We start from the raw sequence: 23015 nt of genomic DNA on the forward strand, positions 1-23015 counted from the left end.
GATGGAGTGGAATTAAAAACACAAAACAAGAAAAAGAGGCAGAGAAGTTGTTCCCACAGAGCAGAAAGAACACATGCCTGTGAGTACTGTCGTGTGCACGTGTTTCAACATTTTCACTAGCGTCATCAATGCTAATTTACTTTAGCCATCTATGGTGTTTCACCTTATTTGTTACCATTAAGATAGCAGTCTTTTGTTAGATGAAATCAGATTAACATTACGGTCTTTAAATTCAACAATATGACACTATACCCGTTTTGATAACTTGACACAAATGAAAAAAAAAATGGACACAAAATAGTTTTGCTCTTTTATTAGCAGAGGTTCCTAAAGCTGTGCTAATGTTGTGAACTAATTACCCCAAAGTGCTAAATTAGCCAAAGTGAAAGAAAGTCTTACTGGGATGTCTTTTGTCAGATCAGACAAGCCAGACGCTGGTGCTGTCCCTTTTTCTTCCTCCTTAAAAAGACGCCCAATTCTCAGCCAACAAGATCAGTCCATCAAATCAATTAGACCTCTGTTGCATTTAGGGTTAGACGCGTACTTGAACATATGGAACATAACATGGTGGTGGTAATGCGACGGTCTGGGGCTGCTACCTCCTCCGGGACCTGGATGACTTTTTGTCATCGATGGAACCACAAATTGCTGTGGCACGACCTTAAAAAGCCACAGGGCCATGCAGCTTTGAATTGTCCCCCCCCACCCCCCACCCACCCCCCTCATACACCCAATCCTCATTTAAAAAGTGCATTTTATGTTTAGTTTGGTTCTCTCTCTGATACTTACATTTGTTTGAGGATCTTGAACATTAAAGTGGGGACAGTATGCCAAAGAAAACAAGTATTTGAGAAGGGGCAAATACTTTTGTGGACAGCATTGTATCTCTGGCTCTGTGTCTATGCGGCAGGGAAGAATGTGAGCCTCCTGCTCGTCCTTGCGGCATCTCAGTTTACATCCAGCACGCGGTCCGGAGCGCCGGTGCCGGTGCAGCGTCAGCATGATGACAAAATGCAAGAAACGTCAGGAAAAGAGCCGCAGTCACCTTCCTGCTTCACTCGCATCCCAACATGGCCACCTGCAAATATTACAGCAATTAAGTTGGAATAGGACCAGAACAAAAATGGCACTCATGTTACTGTAAGTACATTTTATGTCATTGTGTCATGTTAGACATGGTGAGGCATGTGCACAGACATTTTTGCGAGCAGGTGCTCAAGGGGGAAAAAAAGGGGCACCCATTGCCAGAATTATTCATACTATTAAGAAAAAAACGGCATCTTTTATTTCAGTCAGCACAACTAACACAGTAAATAGTAACATGATAAACAGAGGAGTTGAAAGAAAGCTACAGTCAATATAAAAGGTTTTTGTGATGGAGGAAGACACCAAGATAAACCACATCAGAAGTTTGTCCACCATTCATGTGACATATAACCTGTCCAACTCAAAAATGTCTGTCAAATATCAGGACAACTAAAGGGGCAGTTGATGAAGGAAAGGGTCATATTTGGTGGGGGGTTTTTTTTCCAAAAAGTATCGATGAATGAAAAAAACAATGGGAAACGTTTTTTAATCCAGGGCTAAAAGGCTGACGCTGCAGCACCACTAAGGGTCGATGTGTACACGTGCCTGCGTCACTTGGCTTTATTCTGCGCCCAAAAAACTGCAAATGTGGGAGTTATAAAAGAGAGGAGAATATAAAAATATCACAAAAAGCCTACTAGAACATCCGAACTTATTTGGGGTTAATCAGAGGCCCTTTCAAATGGTGACAGGTTTGAATGGGACTGTACAGACACATACTTAGTTATAAGAAGAGGGTGTGCACACTTGTGCAACCGCATTGCCTCACTTTTTACTTGCGCTCTCAGATTTTTGTTTTTCCCCAATTGAATTGTGAAGGTTATTTTGCAGGTCACAGTGGCTGCAGAAAACGTTTTGAAATGATTTTTCTTGCTCTGTTTTTTTATAGCATCTGAACAGGGGTGTGTACATATGGTCAACCTACTGGTGGATGATGGATGGATTGACAAACAAACTGTCAAGATAATTAACAGCTGTTTTTTGTTTTTTCAGGAGACACTTTATTTCAAGCATGTACTTACAAAAATATCAGTAACACAATCATCATTTCCTGTGCCTGCAGTTGAAGACCTGTACAGCATTTCAACCCCCCCAAAAACATGAGGGGGTAAAAAAAGGAACAAAAAGTCACAACAAACACTTCTCTTTTTAAGTTTGACAATTCCATTGAGACGTCTGGAATCCTGCGTCGGTCAGTCCAGTGGTCCCGATTAGGGTCAGTCCACAAATAACAGACAAGAAACTAGACACAGTACCCCAAAAAAAAAAAAAAAAAAAAAAAAAAAGTTTACTCCTCATTGAGGAAAGCTGCCTCATGTGTCGCATCAGTCACAGCTCTGGAGTGGCAATAACATTTCCCCAAAACCTTTTGGGGGCGTTATACCATGTTGTTGCTCTCACCAATTTTATCCACCAGCTGAAAGAGAAGAAGGGTGAAGTCATTAAAGACTAGAAAAGCATTTGATGGAGGTTTAGGCCTGAAAATGACTTTTAGGCAAGAGTGTATCATTGTTGGGCAGTCACGGTGAGCGGGTAGACTACTTGTCTGCAAAATTCAAGCTTCTACATGACCGCAATGACTCACATACGCCATTGTATCATTTGGGAATTGACATCAGCACAGCTTTTGAAGATAAAGAAAATAGAACATAAAGATTAGGACGTCAATCTCGACTTGTCTTGCTGATTTGGAGGAAGAGAAATGCCAACACCTTCAAAGCTGGAAAAGTTACGGCATCATTAGCGTGACTCGAGGCGCATTTCCTCGTCATATGCAAAGCTGGGCATCGTCCCTCCGTCCCCGAGTATCCGTCCTGCGTATTTAATCGACCCACGTGGTCCAAATCGGTCGGAGTCAGCCAACCGCCGTCGAGAACGGACTTATCGGACTTTTTCACAAACATGCTTGTTTTCTCCGCTTTGTGGTTAGAAACCAGTGTTTTCGGGGATGCCAAGTGTTCGGCAGCTGATTAGTAAAGAATGGGAAAAGCTGGAAAAAAACAAAAAGGTATTTCCCTACTCAAAGAAGTCTGTCTATGTATATGCAGCCCCACAAGTCCAAACTTGATATTCTGGTGAATATTGTGTTTGGAATAGGAATTATGCAGCAAAGTTTCACAGTTGCTCAGGGCAACCAAACATAGCCCAGCTTCAGAAAACTGGTCAGGGCAATACAGAGGTTTTTGGTTAGCGTGGCTTGGAATACTTACCGTCCTGATCCCTGGTAAACTGAGCAAGGATCCGAGCACCGGGATTCGCCTGATGAAGCCCACCGCCACCGGGAAGAATCCCCTGTCGGAAATGGAGAAAGACAACTTGAGAAGACCGCAACGCAGAGCAAGATGATATCTAGTTGGTCTGTAAAATGGACCTAAATAAAAGGAAAAAGCCGTAGATCTCAAGGAGGACGCCGATGATGGGCCAGCCAATCAGAACGACAAACACGCCTCCGAGGAAGAAGCCGGTGGCTTTGGCTTTGTGCCTCTGAAAGAAGAATCGGAACGTCCGCTCCAGGCCGATGACGAAAGACAATCCCGAGACGAACAGAATCTGAAAGGACGTCAAAGTAGAAGATGAGGAAAACGCGAGTGAGACGCTCACACTTGAGATCAGCTCACGTTTCCGATGGCCAGCAGGGCTTTGTCAAAAAACAGCATCATCCCGAAGATGAGGAAAAACACGCCAAACCCCGTCAGCCCCATTCCGATTTCTGCAGGGGAAAAAATGACAGTCCGACCATGAAGGCATGTGATAAAATATGAATGATACCCTCATATGTTGAAATGTGTTTTTAAAAATGTGTTAAACGTGTGGGGGATGTAAAACGATGTTGTTGTTTTTTTAAAGGTCTCTGTATATCACGGAGTTTCAGCTATAGCAGGTGGTGTGGCGTATTCCCGCGAGAAACGGGGGAATACTCCGCATTTTACATGAAGGAATGTAAGTAAAAATTTTAAAAAATAAAAATAAAAATACAGTATCAATACGACAACAAATGGCCCATATACTTAAACATTTATCGAATACACTTTATGACCTCAAATGAATTGATAAATATATAATATGAACCGATAGTTTCATGCTTGTTAATAACACAAGTTTAATGTGGCATCTTTGACTTCCGCCTTTGCAGTGACGTTTTGAGGCCCTCGGCCAATAGCGTTTGAGTCAACTACCCGCATCCAACTAGCTAAACCGGCTTTTAACGGCAAAATACAAGCCCAAAGAAGCGCCGCCGGAACTGCTCTTACTTTGCGAGTCCGTGAGTGAGATCATGTTGGCCGCTGCAGGCGTGTCTATTTCAGGTGGCCAAGCTCACGGGACTGTTTGACGTTAACGGGGACTAAACTGTTGATTCCTCACACAGTTGCAAGCTAGCTAGCTAGCACTTCACTTGCGCCACGTCCTCGCCAGCCAAGATCGTCTAATCGTGCACATGTCGGCGCAGCCCACTCTGGTGTCAGCTGGTTCACCATTCATTGTTTTTTATTCATGTTTTTTTTTATGCGTACATTGTGTGGCAGTATCGAGGCATTACGGTATATTCAAATAGTTGTTCGCGTTAATAGCAATTTGGTAGCGTGCTTGGTAGAGAAACCCCCACATGCTCAGGCAGAGTGAGTCTTTCACTTCACCCCCATGATAGAATTTTCAGATTAGCTGACGTCACGTTACTAAAATATTTCTTGGGTCTTTCACGTGTATAGCGCTTTTCCACCTTTTGGAGGAATTATACCAATATCTAGACTTAGTATTGTGACTAAAACGGTATTATTTTTAATAACCAGCAAACAGTGGCGAAAGATGTTTAGCTGTGCTCGATTTTAATTTTCGAATCTTGAACTCATACTCCCATGAGCCTTTGGGAACCCGGAAACGCGCAGGACTTGACGTGTTTGGGAGGGTTGGCGACTGGCGTACAAGCAAGCGGCAGCCGGCCTCTCGAGAGGACTTCAATTGCAGCTTGGCAGACAGCATGTTTGGTTAACATTTGCCTTTTAGAACTTCTCGCCATGGGCACCGTTTTTGCCATTCTTCTGGTTTTTGTGGGCTGTTGTAGCAATGTGGTGTCTCTAGAGCTGCTTGTGAGGTTAGTACCGCACACACTTGCATGGACTTGCTGCACTTTGGACCATGCAATGCAACACAAAAGTCAATCGTTCAAATTCAAATATATATATATATATATACTGTACCCCGGGACTTCCATTTACGAGTTGAATGTGACACATGACCAAGCCTTTGTAACTCAAATTATAAAAAAAAAGATGTTACACGTTTTTAGTCAAGAAACAGAACTGCATGCTGTAAAAACATAAGAGAATGTAAAGACATTAGTTATTGTAAGCGCAATGACTGTGCAAAATGACTGTGGAATTCGTGTGTTGGATGTGTACTTTTTGGGGCGCGGCCTAATGAATGATGTCAGGAGCATGAATTGTGGCCTACAGCAGCTGCTTGCAAGTGTTATCATTTCGTTTTTGGGTGTTTGACTGTTTGTCCCATTCCATAAATTGGCTGTCCTTGTCCACATCTGAGGACATGACAGTACTTGTGGGCTTTACACTATCTGGATTTTGGAGCCAATCAGCGAGTTAAAAAAACAAACAAAACAACAACTGTTGATGATAACTGATCACCAATCCAATCAGAAGATGGACCAATCTATATTTCGGATTCTTTTGGGAGGGCAGCACGGAGTGTTGGGGTTTTGTGATGATGTTTACTACCCTATCCAACGAGTTTGGATCGTTGCTTCCTTGCGTTTCTCAGGGAGTTCCCGGGATGTGGCAACATCGTCACATTTGCGCAGTTTGTGTTCATCGCGTTGGAGGGATTCGTCTTCGAAACGCGTTTGGGCACCAAGAAGCCCGCCATCCCCGTCAGGTGAGCCGTTTGAAAGCGTCGCCGGCCGGCGCTTGTGTGTAGTCACCGTCCTTGTCGTCTTTTCTGCTTCCCCGCCAGCAACTACGTGATCATGGTGACCATGTTCTTCACGGTCAGCGTCATCAACAACTACGCTCTCAACTTCAACATCGCCATGCCGCTACACATGATCTTCAGATCGGTAAGAATTGGAGATAGACCGATATGTTTTTTTCAGGGCCGATACCGATTATTAGCAGTCAAGGCGGCCGATAACCGATATTTGGAGCCGATATTAATTTTTCGTCAAAAAGACAATATTGGCATCAAAATCTGAAAAAAAATAAATAAAAAGTCTTACCTTTGTTGAAACGTCTTTAAGCATATGTTTATTGAACAATTTTTCCAGATTTGCATAATGTAGGGTTTTTTTGTATTATTATTACGATCATTTTTTGACAATATACAGCTTTATCAAGTTCTAACAAAAAGTTCATGAAGCACCCACGGTCGTAGTCGGCAGTAAATGAAGTTCTCCAAAATTTCAAAATGATGGAAAATTTAACTTTCACATATGTTTGTTTTGATTTAAACACAGTTTTAAATTGAATTATTATCGGGCATCAGATGTTTTAAAAAGGCAGATGCCGATATTCGTCAAAACGCAGAATATCGGCGCCGATAATCGGCCCGGCCGATAATCGGTCCATCCCTAGTAAGAACGCGTTGGATCTCAACGTCGACTACTCGATCCCAGCCGTAATACAAACAATGAAAGAAGCCGATGTCCCGTCACGTATCCCCATGAAGTGTTGTCGTCGTCGTCGTCGTCGTCATCACCGCGGTGTGATGTGTTGCAGGGCTCTCTCATCGCCAACATGATCCTGGGCATCATCATCCTGAAGAAAAGGTGGGCACCCACCCCGCACGCTTCGGCCCGCTCGCCGCCTCGCACACGGCTTTCGGGATGTGTCTTGGTCTTTTCCGCAGGTATTCGCCCAGCAAATATTTGTCCATCGCTTTAGTCTCGGCCGGCATCTTCATCTGCACCATTATGTCGGCCAAGCAAGTGGTGAGTCGGTTGACACGGAAGAGCGTCGATTGCCATGCGGTCGGTCACGTTGTGAAAAAGCGCCTTTGTGCGTGAGCTGCTCGTTGTCTTGTGTTTGTGCAGAATGTGGCCAACGAGGGCTCGGAGGAGCAAAGCTTTTATGCCTTCATGCGTTGGCTCGTAGGTGAGCTTGCCCGCAACGCTTTTACATCACACCAAACTCCCCCGTCGTGCCTTGACTTAACCTTTCACTTTATTCCGTGACCAAGCTCGAAACTCTCGTTCACTGTTTCTGGGCTCGGGCCAAAGCCCTGTCCGGCATCACGTATGAGTTGCCGTCAGGGTTCAAATGGTTTTGCATTTGTCATTGTAGTCGGTTTTCATTTGGCTTTGACTTTTGTTTTTAAAGCAAGTTTGTTCGTTTTTTGTTTTTTTTTGTGTGTGTGTTCATTCTGTCAGGAATGAATTGTTTTCACGTTCTTCTTTAAAATGTGGAGTATGAGTCGAATGCAAGATGACAAAATATCACTAATTAATGTGTAATCAAGTAGAATTATCCAACAACTGTTGAACCGTCCTTCCTCTATTGCTGCAGACATAGAAAAATAACTCAATGAATACATTCAAAATGAACCCTGGAAGCTCATGTATGAAATCAGTTGACAAGATGAAAACAAAAGGGGAATTTTACTTAGTTTTAGAAACAGAAGATGGTAGACTCAGAATTTTTTTGTAAAAGCATTTTTATTTCATTTAGCAAACTAAAATGCGTTTTCAATTGTAGCTTTGGGTACATCTTAACTATATCTTAACTCTACTAACCTTGGCTGCAGTAAAGCTCGAGTGAAACAATACATTTGCAATATTATGAGGAAAAAGATTGTCATATTTGAGAATGAATTTGCAATATGAGAAAAAAGCGGTGTCATTTTCTAAGAAGAACAACACAATGGCCCATTAAAAATTGGAATATTAGGTGGATAAAAGTTGTCATTATGTGAGTTGCAATTTCAGGAGAGAAAAAAAACAGGAGGCAAGGGAAATATTTTTGACAAATGTAACATTACAAAAACAAAATTGTAACGCTATGAGGATTTGATTTGCTGTGAGATTTTTTGTAAGGAAGTATCACGATAAGAAAAAAATGTGAATTTCAAGAAGGGAAAAACTTAAAAAAAAACACGAAGTTTCAGTCATTTGGCGGGCCACTGGAAAGTCATTTGGTCATTTGCGTTTGTCCCCCCTGACAAACGGATTGGTCATTGTCCATTCAGGAATCGCCATGTTGACGTTTGCTCTGCTCATGTCGGCGCGCATGGGAATTTTCCAGGAGACGCTGTACAAGAAGTACGGGAAACACTCCAAAGAGGCACTTTTTTATAACGTGAGTACTTTGCACTGCAGTTTTTGTCTTGTACGACCGATGTCATCATCATTGACGTTTTCCTACTTGCCGTCGCCGTTTTTGTGTGTGCGTGTGGGGGGGGCGTGTCTCTCGCAGCACTTCCTGCCTCTGCCGGGCTTCCTGCTCCTCTCCACGGACATCTACGACCACTGCGTCCACTTCAGTCACAGCTGTGAGTCCCACCCGCACTTCGGATCATTTTGGGGCCTTCCGCGAAACCAAGTTGTCAACATTTCATTTGACTCCAGCCCTGCCTGCAAATAGAATAGCAGATGCAAACAAATGACAATTTTGAAAAAAGTCATGTCACTCAAGAAAAAAAGGTCGTTTGGAGGTTTTTATGTAGTTCAATGAGTGTCGTATAAAATTCCTCGACATTCTCGAAAATATGTTCCTACGTCAAATTATTGAAGTTTCTGTCACTTTCTTGAAAAGTTTCGAGTTTTGTCGTTCTCTGTAGTAGGAGAGCAGACTTTGTCATTGGTGCAGAAACAATGAAAAGCAAAAGAGCTGCTTTTAAGGTTGTAAAGTACCTCGATAGATGAACATTTGTCAATGAAGGGAACATAAAAAACGTGTTTTAAAGAGTTTGCCCTGCTCACAAGCTTTACACAAAATTGAACTAATATGAAAAGTCTCAACTTCAACACACTTTAAGTATTCCTTAGCACCCGTTCTTGTTCCTTCGCTGTCAAGAAATGGAAAACTATCGGATAATATCGCTTTGAGGAAACTGAGACTCTCGCTCGTGCAGTTCCCCAATAAAGAAGCAAAGCGTGCTTGCTTCAAGCTGTTTGTTGTCGTTGAAGTTTACTCCAAAACTTGCTCGTCAAACCAGAGGATTAAACACTGTGCATTTAAGCACCAAAATGATCAGTCAACCCATTTAATGTCATCAAATGAAAGCCTGCTAACTTAATGCTAACATATTTCACAAAACACCGTAGACAGACTCACAGAAATTCACATGTGTACAATATGCTCATAATGCTAATAATAATAAGTGTGTATAACGGTCATTCTAAGCATTCAAACATCTGCTCCTTTCAGACAGAGAACATCAGCGCATGCAAACTGACAGAAAACTAACGAGAACGAAGCATTCTACTGTATGTGTCTGTAAACACCAAACATTTCACCGTACCTTATTATTTTGTCTATTGAGACTCTGCTAGCTTAATGCTACAGGGTAATATGATATTCCATAGACAGGCTTACAGAAATTAGTTTTACACTGGACCTTCTTCAAAACTGCCACTGAAAGTACACGGTGACTCTATTTTTTTTTTATGAAGCTCCTTTTGTTTGCGCCTTAAACAACTATATTCCCTTTGCAGCTCCAGTGCTTCTTCCGCTTGTCCAACTGAATGTTCCAGTTATGTGGCTCTACCTGCTGGTCAACGTCATCACGCAGTATCCTTTTTTTTTTTTTTTTTTTTTTCCCTCCACCGTGGGTCTTGTTTCCCGCTCGTTGGCTCCCTTTAACCGCCGGCCCTCAGGTACGTGTGCATCCGCGGCGTGTTCATCCTGACCACCGAGTGCGCCTCGCTCAGCGTCACCCTGGTGGTGACGCTGAGGAAGTTCCTCAGTCTCATCTTCTCCATCTTGTACTTCCAAAACCCCTTCACGGCGTGGCACTGGGCGGGCACGGCCGTGGTCTTCGTGGGCACGCTGCTCTACACCGAGGTGTGGAGCAGCGTAACGGCGGCCAGGAAGAAGGCCGAGTGACGGCGTCCATGACGGACATATTTACCTTTTATACTGGCCACGTTCCACGCCCGTTTGCCATTTTAAAAGCAGTGGTGGGAAGTAACCAAGTACTTTGCTGTACTTAAATCGACTTTTCAGGTATCTGTACTTTACTTGAGTATTTATTCTTAGGACCACTTTGTACTTTTACTGCCACACGTTTGAAAACAGATTGTGTACTTTCAGTTCCTTAGTCCAAATAGGATTGTTAGGTTTTCCAGTTTTGTTTTGATAGCATACAAATCATGCAAACATGAGCTTCATGCAACGTAGTTCGTTTTCTTCTCAATGCAAACACTAAGGTAATAAAAGAGGGGACCTATTTTATTTTTACTGTACCAACGTGTAAAAATGGGTATTGTATGTAATTGGCAATAAAATTTCATTTTTACATATAGAGTTCAGTGCTTTATTTACTCGGCTTCGTTTCATATACAAGGATCATCCCCGTTTGAAACACACAACCTATAGAAACTCAAATGTCTCTATTAGTGAAGTGTTTTGAGTCACAAATATGTTTTTGTTAGCGGTTCTGACTCAAATAAACTTCAACATATTTAGTGAATGGCACTCAGAACACCGAATTACATTTTTGTTCAACTCCACGAATCATTGGCCACAACCTTAGGTAGGATTTGAAATTTGATTAGTTAAAGAAAGCGTCCGACTGTTGCATGGGCCAGAACTACTGGATTCGGAAGGCCCTTGGCAGATTAGATTGTGGTGGCACTGGCAACACATGGAGGCAGAAATTGAAATGGACCAAAAAAATATATATATATATAGATATATATATCAAACATCCCTATAGACATTACAGTCAAGAGAAACGCTATGCAATGAAGAGACTTGACTTTTGGGACTAAATCAGAACATTGTCACCGAGGTAATATTCAGTTGTAAATGTAATTCAGTGCTTCTGGCCCTGACCGACCACCACTGGCAAGAGCTGAGATTCAAATTGTGCTGACAAGAAAAGCTTGCAGAGCCCCTAAAATGTTTTCATTTTGCAGCCATGTTGACATTCGCATTGTGTCCACGTCCGCCAGATATCTCAGGTGGCCAAGATATATTCTTTCGCATTGTTCAAACAAAGGTTATGTGAACATGATGGCCACAAATCACAAGTCGCTGGATTTGTTGGGTTTTGGGGCATGAATTCGTCGGGACATGCCGTTCCCTTCGATTACTTGAGGCGTAAGGGCGAAGGACCAATCGAATGCCGCGAGATTGAGCGATTTGAGCTCTTGACCAATAGGGGGTCACGGTTTAAATGACACGGCACGTCCTCTCCTTGTCACAATGTGTGGGAAGGCAAAGCACCAATGAGGAGGTGCGAGGTTGAGTCGTCTCCAGGCCTCTCGACCAATGGGAGGCCACGTTACTCTAACGCAGCGGTGTGAGCGGGGGGCATCTGCTGAGGGCTGGTTTGGATTTTTTTTCGATGTGACATTTGTTCTGGTTGTGATCCCCGCTCTGCATTAAATCCCTCGTGGAACTCAAGTGTGTGTTGTATGGGTGGAAACAGCCCGAGTCATCTCCACCATGGCGAAGGGGAAGGTGGAGGCGTCACATTGGTGGAGGGCATTCGGGTGAGTGGACGGGCCTGATTTTCAATTGGTTAATTCATCTCCACTGTGAGGAGCCACATTACTTGTGTGCGTTTATATTCATGGATGCAATTAGCAATTTGCATTCAATTGCTTTTTGTTTGACGCCGTAACCCGGGAGACCCGCGGAGGTGCAGGGTTCGAGTTAACTATAGAGCAAGATTGTCACATACTATTAGTGCAAAGGAAATGTGTTTTTGAAATATTGCACCAATCTCAAATAAAAACATAAAAATGACTTTCACTGATCTGAGTTATCCCCTCCAAAATTGCATCTCGTGGTTCAAATTGAGCAATGCAAATGTTTCATTTTGATGAGTTTATAAAGTATGTTTAAAATACTTGTTGTAAGTCTGCCTTCTGCTTCAAAGCAATGTTTGCAGGGTGGATTTTAAATAACGTTTTAATATTGTGGTACGTACCTTGACTCATGAGCAATCCCAGCAAGTTCCGAACTTAACAAGTTACGAAATTGATTTTTTTTTGTCTCCTCCCTTCTGCTGAGTCAAAAGTTCAGTTACGAGCGAGCATTATAGGACAAAATATCAATTTGAATCAAAATACATCCCTCCCAAACATAAAAGCAGTCAATCAAAAGATTCCTGCAGCTCCTCTTTTGTTTTCACATCAAATCGTCGCAGTCCTAATGTTGTCAGGCAGCAGTTCCACCAGTGGCCTGTTGGGGTCTCAAAGTGTATCAGGTTGCGATCGCATTCCCATAGAGGAGGTAAAGAAGAGGAAGAGTCGCTCGCTCCCTTCACGTTGGCTTACGCTGCGTCCATCATTTGCATTCCCTCTTATTGCCCAGGCAACATTTTGTGTGTGAAGTTGTTCATAAATGTAGATAAGAACAAATTGAGTTTCAAAATCAGCCACAGAACCAATTAAGTTCATAAGCTACCCGTGAAGTCCAACATTTGCGTGATGGAAGCTTCACTGTCAACAATGCTAAGCTGCACCACTGAACGCTAATAATAACCAAGACCGTGATGTCATGTTGCGCTCAGCTGTCGGACGGAGTCATCAAACGAATGAGACGGAAGCCGCTCGATCCTCCGTCGCCAACTCCGAGTCGCCCCCCTCGCGCCGACTACGCCGCCCCCGCTCCCGTCCCGACGCCGTCGGCGGAGCACTTGCTGCCTCTTCTGACGCCTCCTCCTGACTTCGTCCCCGCCCCGCCTCAGGAAACGCCTCCCGCACCAGGCCACCTCCCTGGAAAGCTCGGCCCTCCTCCGCGTGTCACCTTTCACGCCCCTCCTCCGCCGACTCCACCTTTCGAACTGGCGCGCGCACCTCCGGCTGAGCCCGCTCCTCTTTTTCCTCCTGTGGAGCCAGTGCCTGCACCTCCAGCTGAGCCCGCTGCACCTCCTCCTCCACCTGTAGTGTCCATTCTCCCTCCTCCACCTGTGGAGCCAGTACCTGCACCTCCAGCTGAGCCCGCTACACCTCCTCCTCCACCTGTAGTGTCCATTCTTCCTCCTCCACCTGTGCCCTCTACACTTCTCCCTCCTCCACCTGTGGAGCCAGTACCCGCACCTCCAGCTGAGCCCGCTACACCTCCTCCTCTACCTGTAGCGTCCATTCTTCCTCCTCCACCTGTGGAGCCAGTACCCGCACCTCCAGCTGAGCCCGCTACACCTCCTCCTCCAGCTGTAGCGTCCATTCTTCTCCCTCCAGCTACAGCGTCTCCTCCACACATGGATTGGGTTCTTCTCGCTCCTGTCCACCCGCCGCCTCCACCGCGTCGTCCCAGTGTGGAAATGGCCGCGGCGGTGCCCACACGTGAGGGACCCGACGAAAGCTTCCCCCCTCCGGCCGCCCAGGATCCGGCTGCCGCTGCCCCGCCGGCGCCCCCTGCGGCAGGTGAGCGTCCTGACGTCTTTCAGTTGACAGGAGAGTTTGTACTTACTCTTGTGCTTTTCTTTGCCAAAAGCAGCTTCTGCGCTTGCCCCAGAGGTTTTGGAGAAGGAACTGAGGTGCAAAATGAAGGAGGGCATGGAGAGAAGGCTTGAGGAGGAGATGCGGCACAGGAGGGAGGAGCTGCAGCTGCAGTAAGAACACAGAGGCAACACAACACTGGTTTTAAACGTTATTTTTCAGCTCTAAATGCCAAAAGTCGCTTATTGGACTCATTGCTGTCTTCATTTGAAAATCATGGATGGTGTCTCCCAACTTATGTCCAGCGTTGATAGATTTTCCTCTTTCACACGTTCACCCGATTACGTGTTGCGAGGCCAAAGTTCGTCGGGCAAAAGCGTAACTGCCCCGCAGGCCACTTGTGCCTTGAGGTATGAGTGACCCCAACGACAGGCAAACATTTGAGATACGAGCGCTGGACGGTGGCAGGAAGTGACTTTGCGACACACAGCTTTTTGGACAGTGAACAATTCTTCACAAAAGAGGCGTTAACCTGCTCGCTGCCACTCCCAGTTTACTGCCCAACTCAACTTTAGACAAAAAGAATTACAAATGATGTATTTGGGGGAAAAAAACAAAACATAACAAAACGTGACTTTGCCCTCAGCTATCTTAATGCTAACATTCAACGCAAAACCGCAGAGACGGGCTAGCGAATGGCATCTTATGAAGCACATTGAACAATACTCACAGGCATATATTCTTTCTCCTCTTTGCAAAATTGCTAGTTTTGCTATCGTTTACGGCGTCACTTACAGTGGTTGCGAAAGTCTTCTTCGTTTGCATCTTCATGACCGTGTTATGCCGAGTCCAAATCGCAGGCACCGGGTGGACTTGCAATGATGTAATCACGATGCGCAAACTGTTCTATTCTTGACATTCGACTTCATTACGTTTTTTTCATCGAGTTAAGTGTGACATGCCAGAGCACTGTTTCCCTTAAAAAAAACAAAAAAAACCCACATTACAGTTACATTTTTGCCGGAGATTGGAATTGATTCTTGACATTTTCATTTGTTTCAATGGGGAAGGAGAATTTGTCCAAAGGGTTGCCTCCCGACAACATTTGCCATAGCGCATGAACATCGCGAGCAGGAGAAGGCGTCCGACGCCAAAAGTGTGTTTGCACCTTTGCGGCAGGCTGGAGGCCACGCGGGCGCAGAGCCGCGCCGCCGCCAAATCGTGGGCCGAGGCCGAGGTGGCGGAGCGGGTGAAGGCGGCGCTGGAGGCCGACAAGGCGGCGGGCGAGGCCGGCCGCGGCCGAGCCGTCGCCGATGGGCGCCGCGGCGCGGGAGACGACGGGCTGCTCATGCGACTTCACGTAAGCGACGCGCAAAAAAGTCACACCAGACGCCTTTTGAGTCATCTCCGCCTCCGTTTGACAATCCCCACAGACGACCCAAGCTAACGTCTTTGTTTGGTCTTTTTCCTCTCTCGCCCTGCTCTCTCGCCTCAGTGGATGGAGATGAAGGTAAGACGGCAGACAAATGTCCACACAACACGCCTGACTCGCTTTCAACTCGAATGCGCTCTAACCGGCTGCTCAAGCTGAAAGGATAAATGTTGTGTTTGGCAATTTTTTTCCCCATTTCATTTGCCAAGCAGGATCCGACATTTAGCCTTTTGGAGTGCTACTCGAAAAGCTACTCGAAGTTTACACTTGTACAATACAATTTTATTTATATAGCGCATTTCATAACAGCTAGAGCTGTAACAAAGCAAACTAGTCGTGATTAGGGGTGGGAAGCTATGGGTACTTCACGATTCGATCCGATTCCGAGGCATCACTACATTGGCTTACCTTTTATAGTCCATGTAAAACCCGGGTCCCTTTTTTAAAAACAAAAAACACAAGGAGGAGCAATGATTTATATTTCGCTCTGCGCTCGTATGAGTGAGCTTTTGCCGTTTCCGCCATCTTGTCACGTATTAGCTTAGCCTAGCACAGACGTCTGACGCACAAACGCACTCAATCACTTGCGCATGCTTTTCGTTTTGTTTTTTGTTTTTTTTTTACTTTAAATATCGATTATAACTACCTATGAATCGATTCACAATCTTTGAATACGCCGAACGATGCATCGAAAAACGATTATCGTTCCCACCCGTCGTTGTGATATAATACAGAATGATGATTTCATATTTAGCGTCTTTATGCTATATTATAATGGCCTGTATTTATTAGTGTATTAAGCCTTTGCAAAAATGTGACTTCTTTCTTGTACTTTTTGATTATTATTTTTTTTTTTTACATGTAATGTTTTGTGGGGCAGTTTCAATATATACCATCTTAGTATAAAATGAAAATTTGGTGTAAAAATCAAGAATGTGGTGATTTCATCGTGTTTATTTCTCGGGCCATACATTTATATATATTTCGGGCCGGTATCTGGAAGGTACGCGGTGGCCTGACACATTGGGCCACTATTAATGTCAGACCCTGACAACAATGATGTAACACTTTCCACATGTCTCAATATTAAGCGGGCATCGTGGTAGTGGTGCCTTGACATTGGAGTTGAATCTTTTGTGTGGCCGAACTTACAACTTAACTCACTTTACCCATACAGTCAATCCCTGTTTATCAGCTGGGATACCTTCCTGAGGCCAGAAGTGAAAACCTGTCATGTGATATTAAAAAAAAAAGTCAAAATCATCAAAATCCCAAAAATAATCAAAAGTCATATAAAAATATTTTGGTTCTCACTCTGCCACGGTCAAGAAATGGGCGATTATCGAAACGACATCACTTTGAGGAAACAAATAGAAGACTCGCTCCCACCGTTTTTCAAAGAGGTCCAGTGTGCAAGCTTCAAACTCCCATTTGAAGTTTACTGTAAATCCGACACAAAACAAGGCGTAGACATTTGTTATTGTAGAGAAACCAAACCATATCATTTTGTCTTTCAAAATGCCACGCAAAAGAATCAACTAGAAGATGCCTTATAACGCAGAAAATTCTCAAGTTAAAGCACTTGTAAGTCAAGGTACCGCTGTACTTTGTTGTGGAATTTCATACTTGATGGTTATTTAAAGCTATTAAAAAGTTGCTTTTCCATATGTCCTGAGGAATTCATCCTTTGACACAAAGTGTGATTTCCCCTTACCTGGTGTATGTATGCGAGTAGTCAAATGATAGCTTCATGTATGTTGCCATAGTAACCGAGTTGTACCGATGCAGGCGCACCAGCTGGAGGAGAAGGAGGAAGCCTTGAAGAGACGAGACGCTCTCTACAAGGAGCACATCGCCAAACTCCAAGCAAAGGTAAGATCACATTTCAATTCGTGCTGGTTTGTTTGGATCTGCACCATCCACGTTGGGCCACTCGAGGGCGCCATACTTCAGAGAAGAGATTTTGCACGGTCAAACCACCAAGCGACCAGAAAATCTTGCCCATTGTAATGAAAAATGGATGGTTATTTAAAGCTATTATTTAAAAAAAATATATATATGTATATATATATTTTGTGTGTGTGTGTGTGTGTGTGTTTGTTTTCAATTAATAATGAATGTAACATGAATGAATACATTTTGTCATGAATGAATAAATGGTTTTGGTCCTTGTGTTTTGCGACGTTAACGATGTTTGTGGTCTATTTCCAGTGCACCGAGTTCTACAAAGCGACTGCTGAGAGTTTCCAAAAAGGCAAAGAAGACACACACAGACGTTTTGGGTAAGAATTCATTCCGAAAAAAACTTGCACTGTGTATCGGTGTCCATGTATACAACTGAAAAAGATTGTGACACTGGTGAAACGCTGCAGACCAACCTGCAGTCGGTAAAAATCACAAGAAGACACCATATCATTCTTTTTTTTTTTAAATACTTTTACCCCTCCCGCGTGCATTCAACACATGATACTATTTACTGTATAAACGTACTCAAACTTATTGAAACGCACTTTTGACAATGTTCTCCAGCGCCTGCTGTCACTCTCAGACTGTCAGAGACGATCGTATAACATCACCACTTTGAGGAAACGAAAAGAAAACTCGCTCGTAGCGTCAAGCTGTTTATTTTATTTCTATTTCTATTTTTATCACATCAAAGTGTCACAAACATGCCACATTTCAACGGCAAATTGTTCAACCGAGACAGTTCATTTCGGCTTGCAGACATAATACTAACGCCTCATGCAAAATGCCACGGATGAGCCAGCAGAAATGATGATCGTCGGTGTTACGGTTAATTAGAAATCCAAATTTCAGACTTTGGCCTTGTGACAGTTGCCTGTAAAAGTGTCAGCGAAAACAACAAAAAAAGTTGTGTGTATATGTCAACAGAACAACAATCTGCTAGCTTCACAATAAGATGACGCGAAATGCCAAACATGAGCTTCTGGATGTTAGCGCCGATATGACGCTAATTCTGACTCTTCAAAGAGTAGTTAAACGAACGGAGCAGCAACGCATCCAAACGACAAAGAAGAATACTCTGCATTCTCTCTGCTCTGTCATCATGACTTACTGGAGCCTTACCGAGGACCTTCTTTGCCTCTCATTCACACTCGTAATCATGCCGCGTGTCTTCCATTTGAGCTCAGTGCTGTTGTGGCAAAACGTGGTACTGCCTCCAAGGCACAAGGCGCGCAACCCTCAATCGGGACGCGGCCGTACAACTTGGTGTCAAACTGGCTTGACGGTCACAAACGATGACATTGTGGCGGAACTGTGCGGCCCGTTGCAATCCAACAAATGTGTTTTTGTTTTGTTTTTCTTGGCTTTCTTCTTGATGTCAGGCGCTACAACGTCCAGCCCGTGTGTGGAGATTTGCAGAGTCAAGTTCTGAAATGTTACCGGGAGCAAGCAGGAAGGAGTCTCTGTTGCTCCGCGACCGCCTCGGCCTACTTGCGCTGTGTGCAGCAGGCGCGCAAAGTAGGAGCGACCCGCAACGGAACCATTTGGCAATTTGTGAGGCCGTCATGAGGTGTCGTAACCTTTTACCCGACCGCTTTCTTCCTTCGACAGAGTCGAGCCGGCGCTGCGGGTTCATCATTGGCGCACTGATGACAGCGACTTGTTGCACTTTTCACTTCGCTTCCATCACGCGGACTGCGAGGTGCTTCGCAGTTGCGCTAAGGCATTCTCTGCTTCTCGGGCTCATGTTGAGACCAAGGCGTGCCCGTCGCAAGTGATCGCGTTTGAAGCCTTGTAAGAGCGGGTTTAAGATTGAGGCCACTTTGGATTCAAGTACGGACTCTTCCGCTGTAGTATGTGGTGTCACAAGTGCCTTAAAAATGTCTTTAATAAACTGTTGCGCCATCCAATCGCTGCTTTCAGGATCTCCCGTTGGGGTTAACCAAGTCTTGTACTTTTCGATTTTCAATTTTCGCTACGGCAAATCCGCTTCCGACCGGAGCCTATCCCGTCTGAATCGGGGCCGAGAGACGCGGTACGCGCCGGACCGGTCGCCACTCGACACACGGGAGAGCGATGCCCCGCCTTTTTGCTTTCCGCTTCTTTTGGATCCACCGAGTTTGCGGGGTTTTTATCCGTTTTTGCCCCCGTTTTTGCCCTCCCGATACGCGGCATTGGCTGAAAAGCTTACTAACGTCCCAACCGGTCTGATAGAAAAGTAGTGCTTTGGCACCGCAGCATTAATGTCATGTTGGAAACTGGCACCATGGTATTTGAGAGCAGCTCCAATTAGATTGAAAACCAAAGGGAATCAAAGCATTTTATGGGCCTAAATTCCATTTAAAATTGTAGTAGGAAGGTGGTTACACATTTCCATAGGCTTTAAACCGTAAAATAAGGAATTGATTGATGAAGAGAAATTGTAAAAAAAAGAAAAGTGCAGATTTCATGCATAGGCGCATGAGAAAAATACATGTTTTTAACCCGCATTTGAAAGTGTCTACATTTGGTGAAAGGGAGCAAAATTGTTGAAGCCAAACAAAAGAAATGTATCGCAAAACCGTTTTTTTCAATGTCTAAATAAGAATGTTGATGTTTTCGTAAGGTATCGAGTGCTGTTGTTCTTCTTTTAAGAAATGGCATTTGAGTGGGGAAAGATGCTTTGCGACGTGATCTCACATTATCTGTTCGCACTTCATCACTTTTGCCACCTCTGGAAATGTTGTATTATGTGCCAACTGCATGGGAAATCCCCCCCGGGAAGTGGCAATGGCGTCTGTGTGCGCCGACGGCAGGTGAGAATTGCAGGCGATCGACTCACGGCGGAGGCATCTCGGCCGCCATTCCTGAGCCGTGACTGTGTAACGCAATTGCGGCGTGGCGCCCGGAGAGCCGCGCGTGTCCCGCACGTCCCGCCCCCGCATGACGCGCTCGTGCTCGCGCGCTTCCCGCTCGTTCGTTCCCGTGCGCTGAGTCAGCCGACCGCAACGTGACTTGCTCCTCTCGGCCTTTGATTTGAGCGGGCCGCAGGAAGTGGCCGCGGGGCCGGGGAGGGAGCGAGCGAGCGAGCGAGCGAGCGAGTGAGTCACTGCATGCGCGCCTCATCCTCTTCCTGGAGCACAAGTGGCAAAAGTACACACTGCGCTGCCACTCTCGATGCCATATACTGTGATAGGAAAAGAAGATATGCTGCATGGTTGAAGAGTGCGGATTGGAATTCTGCGTGGAAGGTTTAAAAAAAACAAAAAAAAAGAAGTACTGACTCTAAATCATGGGTCACCAACCTTTTTGAAACTACTTCTCAGGTACAGATTAATGCGAAGGACTACCAGTTTCAAAATTTGAATGAATGATATTCATTTATGTGAAGCCATTGACTCCCCCCCCCCCACCCCATTCCCAGGAGGAAATGCATACGTACCAAAGCAACACTTTGACAAATCTCTTCCGGAAATGATCACTTCTGCAACATTCCTAGAAAATCACCAGTGACTGGTGAGCTATTTTTAGAAAACAGTCCCGCGGGTTACTCATGTGGGGCTGCCGGGTGGCCGCAGGTTGGTGACCTTTGTTTTAATGATGAAATGAAAAACAATTCAAGCATTTTTGTGTCACCTGCATCGAATGGCCGTTGCGCTGCTTTTTCTGCCGTGCGTGCCCTGGCCACCTGGGGGCGGTAGAAGATTGTGTTCGCTCAGCTGTCTCAACTCCTCTCAGCTCGCCAGGGCGGCATGAATCTTAGTCATTCTTCACAGGGGATCAAGAATATATGACCGTGAGTACGCTGCACAGTTTGCGTTCGAGTCATGGCTGAAAGCGTTCTAGTGACGCCATTTTGTGTTCGCATTTAAGAGCCAAAGCGCTGCGGTTGCTTTCAAATGCGCCGTTGTGAGATTCACTTTATGTTTCAAACGCACACACTTCTGTTTTCAAAATTTCCTGTCGGAAAACACAACTCGAGAACAGATCTTGCAAAACCAACTTAAGTCCACCGACCGAGCATTTGTACTTGTTTACTTCCTGCTACGGCGCGCGGTGGCAAAATATGCTTTGTCACGCTCGGTGCGTGTGTATGTGCCGTCTTCTGCGTGCACATTTTCTTCTCTCTCTCTCTCCGTGTGTGTGTGTGTGAGAGAGAGAGAGAGCGCGTTGACTCACTGCCTCACTTAAAGTGGTGAAGCAGAGGATGAACAGCTCACTGACCGTAAGCTCGAGGAAAGCGGAAGGTAACAAGAGGCTGTAGCAGCCCTCCTCTCCGTCTCAGACGGGCACTCACACACACACACACACACGTACGCTGCGTTCATCTGGAGAGCGGCGAAGCATGGCCCGGCGTCTTCCCAGGAAGGACGGAAGGAGTCATCTATTGTATGGTACAGTATGTGTTTCGATTTGTCTTGAATGCATGTACTGTGTGACGATTTGATTTCAGAAGTGGCTCCTGATGACAGTGGTGGAGCAGTCCACCACCAATTGGCAGGGGTACCACAGGGCATACAGGTAGGACCCTTGTATAACTCCTAAACCCCCTTGATTCCTGCAAAGAAAATGATTTAGTCTCAGTATGTCAAAAGTCAAGTGGAGCTATGTGGGGAAAAAAAAAAAAAAAAAGTCATCGAATCATCTGTCCCCATCAAAATGAAAGGAAATGCCATTAATCTGTTCTAGCCTCGCCACAAAAATGTTAATGTGTTTTTTATCCCGAGAAAAAATGCACTCGACAGTGTTGTACTTTCTGAAAAAAACAACTGCCGCTTTATAATTGTCCTCAACTTCAAGTGGGAGTGGCCGAAGAGTCCGAAGCGTGCAAAATGCCGCACGGCGTGAAGCGAGTGGGCTTTCCTGCCAGAGCGCAGCCCCTCGCCCTCGCCCTCGCCCTCGCCCTCACTCAGTGCCAGTCAGTTGCTTGGCTCGCGACTCGTCTTGCGCTTGGACTGAGCCTGATTTGACATGAGTGAGCCCAAGATCGAGTTTCAAGCATCACAAGGACGACAGCAGCCCAGCTTTGAGCGCATTTGCCGCCGGAGCAACATCAAGCGTCTTTCATTCCCCGACATGTTTCAAGCGGAGCATCCCGACGGATCGACTTGACGCCGTTTCCCTCAAAGTCATTTTTTGGGCCTGACTCACGTTGGCCTCTCTTCGGTGGGACTTGAAGCAGATCGGATCGGTGCGTCCGCACTCACAGGAAGCAAAACCTGTTTTGAGCTTTTTTCTTCCAGCGTTCTCACTTCCTTGCGCCTTTCCGAGCATAATCATTGATTCGCATTATGTTACGTTATTGCACATATTCCTTCATTTTCCCCTGTGGCGACCAATTAAAGGATTATATTTACATCTCAAGCATCAATTGTTTTATGTCATTAATATTGATCTAGTAACACGACAAAGCGTAAAACATGGGGAAGAAAATAAGGCTAATTATTCGATGCATTAACGAGTCAGGATCACTACGGAGGTGTTTTAGTTGTGGTAGCAAGTTTTGTTCTGACCGGCCAATCAGAGGACGGACCAGTGGTGATGTCATCAAGAGCCAGAGGACAAATTTGCAATGGGATCGGTTGACCAAACCGCGTCATTGCGATTGACGTCCCTTGGGCCGGCAGTCGTGATTTGGAAGGCTCAGGGCAGATTAGAGTGACGCGGCAACACTTGGAGGCTGAAATCTGATTGGACGAAAGAAATCCAACCTCTACAGACATGTACCGGAAGCGCAGCAGGCGACAGAAACGCCAGCAAATGACGATACCGGACGACGGGGAACAATTTTGGGGAATTTGGCTGCTGAATGCCAGTCCGACCGATAGCGTTTGGCCCTTGCTAGCTAGTAGCCCTGATTGTCGGCCACCGAGGTCTTTGTCGGCTCCGCCTCTTCCCCGGCCTGCAGTGAGCAGCGCCCGACTCTTTCAGCCCGATGGTGACGCCAGGAAGAATAATGATGATGATGATGACCCCAAAACAGCAGCTGTACTC

General features: G+C 45.2%; 3 protein-coding genes and 1 long non-coding RNA gene across 7 annotated transcripts; 3 read left to right on the forward strand and 1 right to left on the reverse strand.

Annotated features, from left to right (window-relative positions):
- On the forward strand, nucleotides 1-10548 carry slc35b4 (solute carrier family 35 member B4). Of its 2 annotated transcripts, XM_086027973.1 has the most exons (11): nucleotides 1-79; nucleotides 911-1140; nucleotides 5860-5973; nucleotides 6052-6154; nucleotides 6813-6862; nucleotides 6943-7024; nucleotides 7127-7187; nucleotides 8278-8387; nucleotides 8505-8580; nucleotides 9746-9821; nucleotides 9908-10548. In XM_086027973.1, exons 2-11 carry the CDS (start codon nucleotides 1001-1003, stop codon nucleotides 10134-10136), a joined length of 1041 nt encoding a protein of 346 aa, XP_085884099.1. In that variant the 5' UTR covers nucleotides 1-79; nucleotides 911-1000; the 3' UTR covers nucleotides 10137-10548. The 2 variants fall into 2 exon arrangements, with proteins under 2 accessions (XP_085884099.1, XP_085884098.1); XM_086027972.1 differs by lacking the exons at nucleotides 1-79; nucleotides 911-1140 and adding an exon at nucleotides 4235-5176.
- golt1bb (golgi transport 1Bb) lies at nucleotides 2062-4820 on the reverse strand. The gene is made up of 5 exons (XM_086027974.1): nucleotides 4338-4820; nucleotides 3705-3796; nucleotides 3458-3636; nucleotides 3297-3378; nucleotides 2062-2503 (listed from the first exon to the last, which is right to left on the reverse strand). Exons 1-5 carry the CDS (start codon nucleotides 4360-4362, stop codon nucleotides 2465-2467), a joined length of 417 nt encoding a protein of 138 aa, XP_085884100.1. The 5' UTR covers nucleotides 4363-4820; the 3' UTR covers nucleotides 2062-2464.
- A 948-nt stretch (nucleotides 10549-11496) lies between the features above and the next one.
- On the forward strand, nucleotides 11497-18952 carry LOC147149396 (uncharacterized). 3 transcript variants are annotated; one of them, XM_086027969.1, is made up of 9 exons: nucleotides 11499-11749; nucleotides 12775-13630; nucleotides 13701-13818; nucleotides 14825-15005; nucleotides 15141-15155; nucleotides 16866-16949; nucleotides 17289-17359; nucleotides 18425-18560; nucleotides 18654-18952. In XM_086027969.1, the coding sequence occupies exons 1-9, from the start codon at nucleotides 11672-11674 to the stop codon at nucleotides 18690-18692; spliced, it is 1578 nt and encodes a 525-aa protein (XP_085884095.1). In that variant the 5' UTR covers nucleotides 11499-11671; the 3' UTR covers nucleotides 18693-18952. The 3 variants fall into 3 exon arrangements, with proteins under 3 accessions (XP_085884093.1, XP_085884094.1, XP_085884095.1); XM_086027967.1 differs by lacking the exon at nucleotides 18654-18952 and having other exon boundaries at nucleotides 11497-11749; nucleotides 18425-18645; XM_086027968.1 differs by lacking the exon at nucleotides 18654-18952 and having other exon boundaries at nucleotides 11498-11749; nucleotides 13704-13818; nucleotides 18425-18645.
- A 1871-nt stretch (nucleotides 18953-20823) lies between these two features.
- On the forward strand, nucleotides 20824-22379 carry LOC147149397 (uncharacterized). The gene is made up of 2 exons (XR_015086456.1): nucleotides 20824-21542; nucleotides 21822-22379. It is a non-coding gene; the product is annotated as an uncharacterized LOC147149397 (long non-coding RNA).
- Nucleotides 22380-23015: the final 636 nt, after the last annotated feature.

The sequence above is a fragment of the Filicampus tigris genome, chromosome 4 (assembly GCF_054856515.1).
Source record: "Filicampus tigris isolate MCC_2025a chromosome 4, RoL_Ftig_1.0, whole genome shotgun sequence".
NCBI lineage: Eukaryota > Metazoa > Chordata > Actinopteri > Syngnathiformes > Syngnathidae > Filicampus > Filicampus tigris.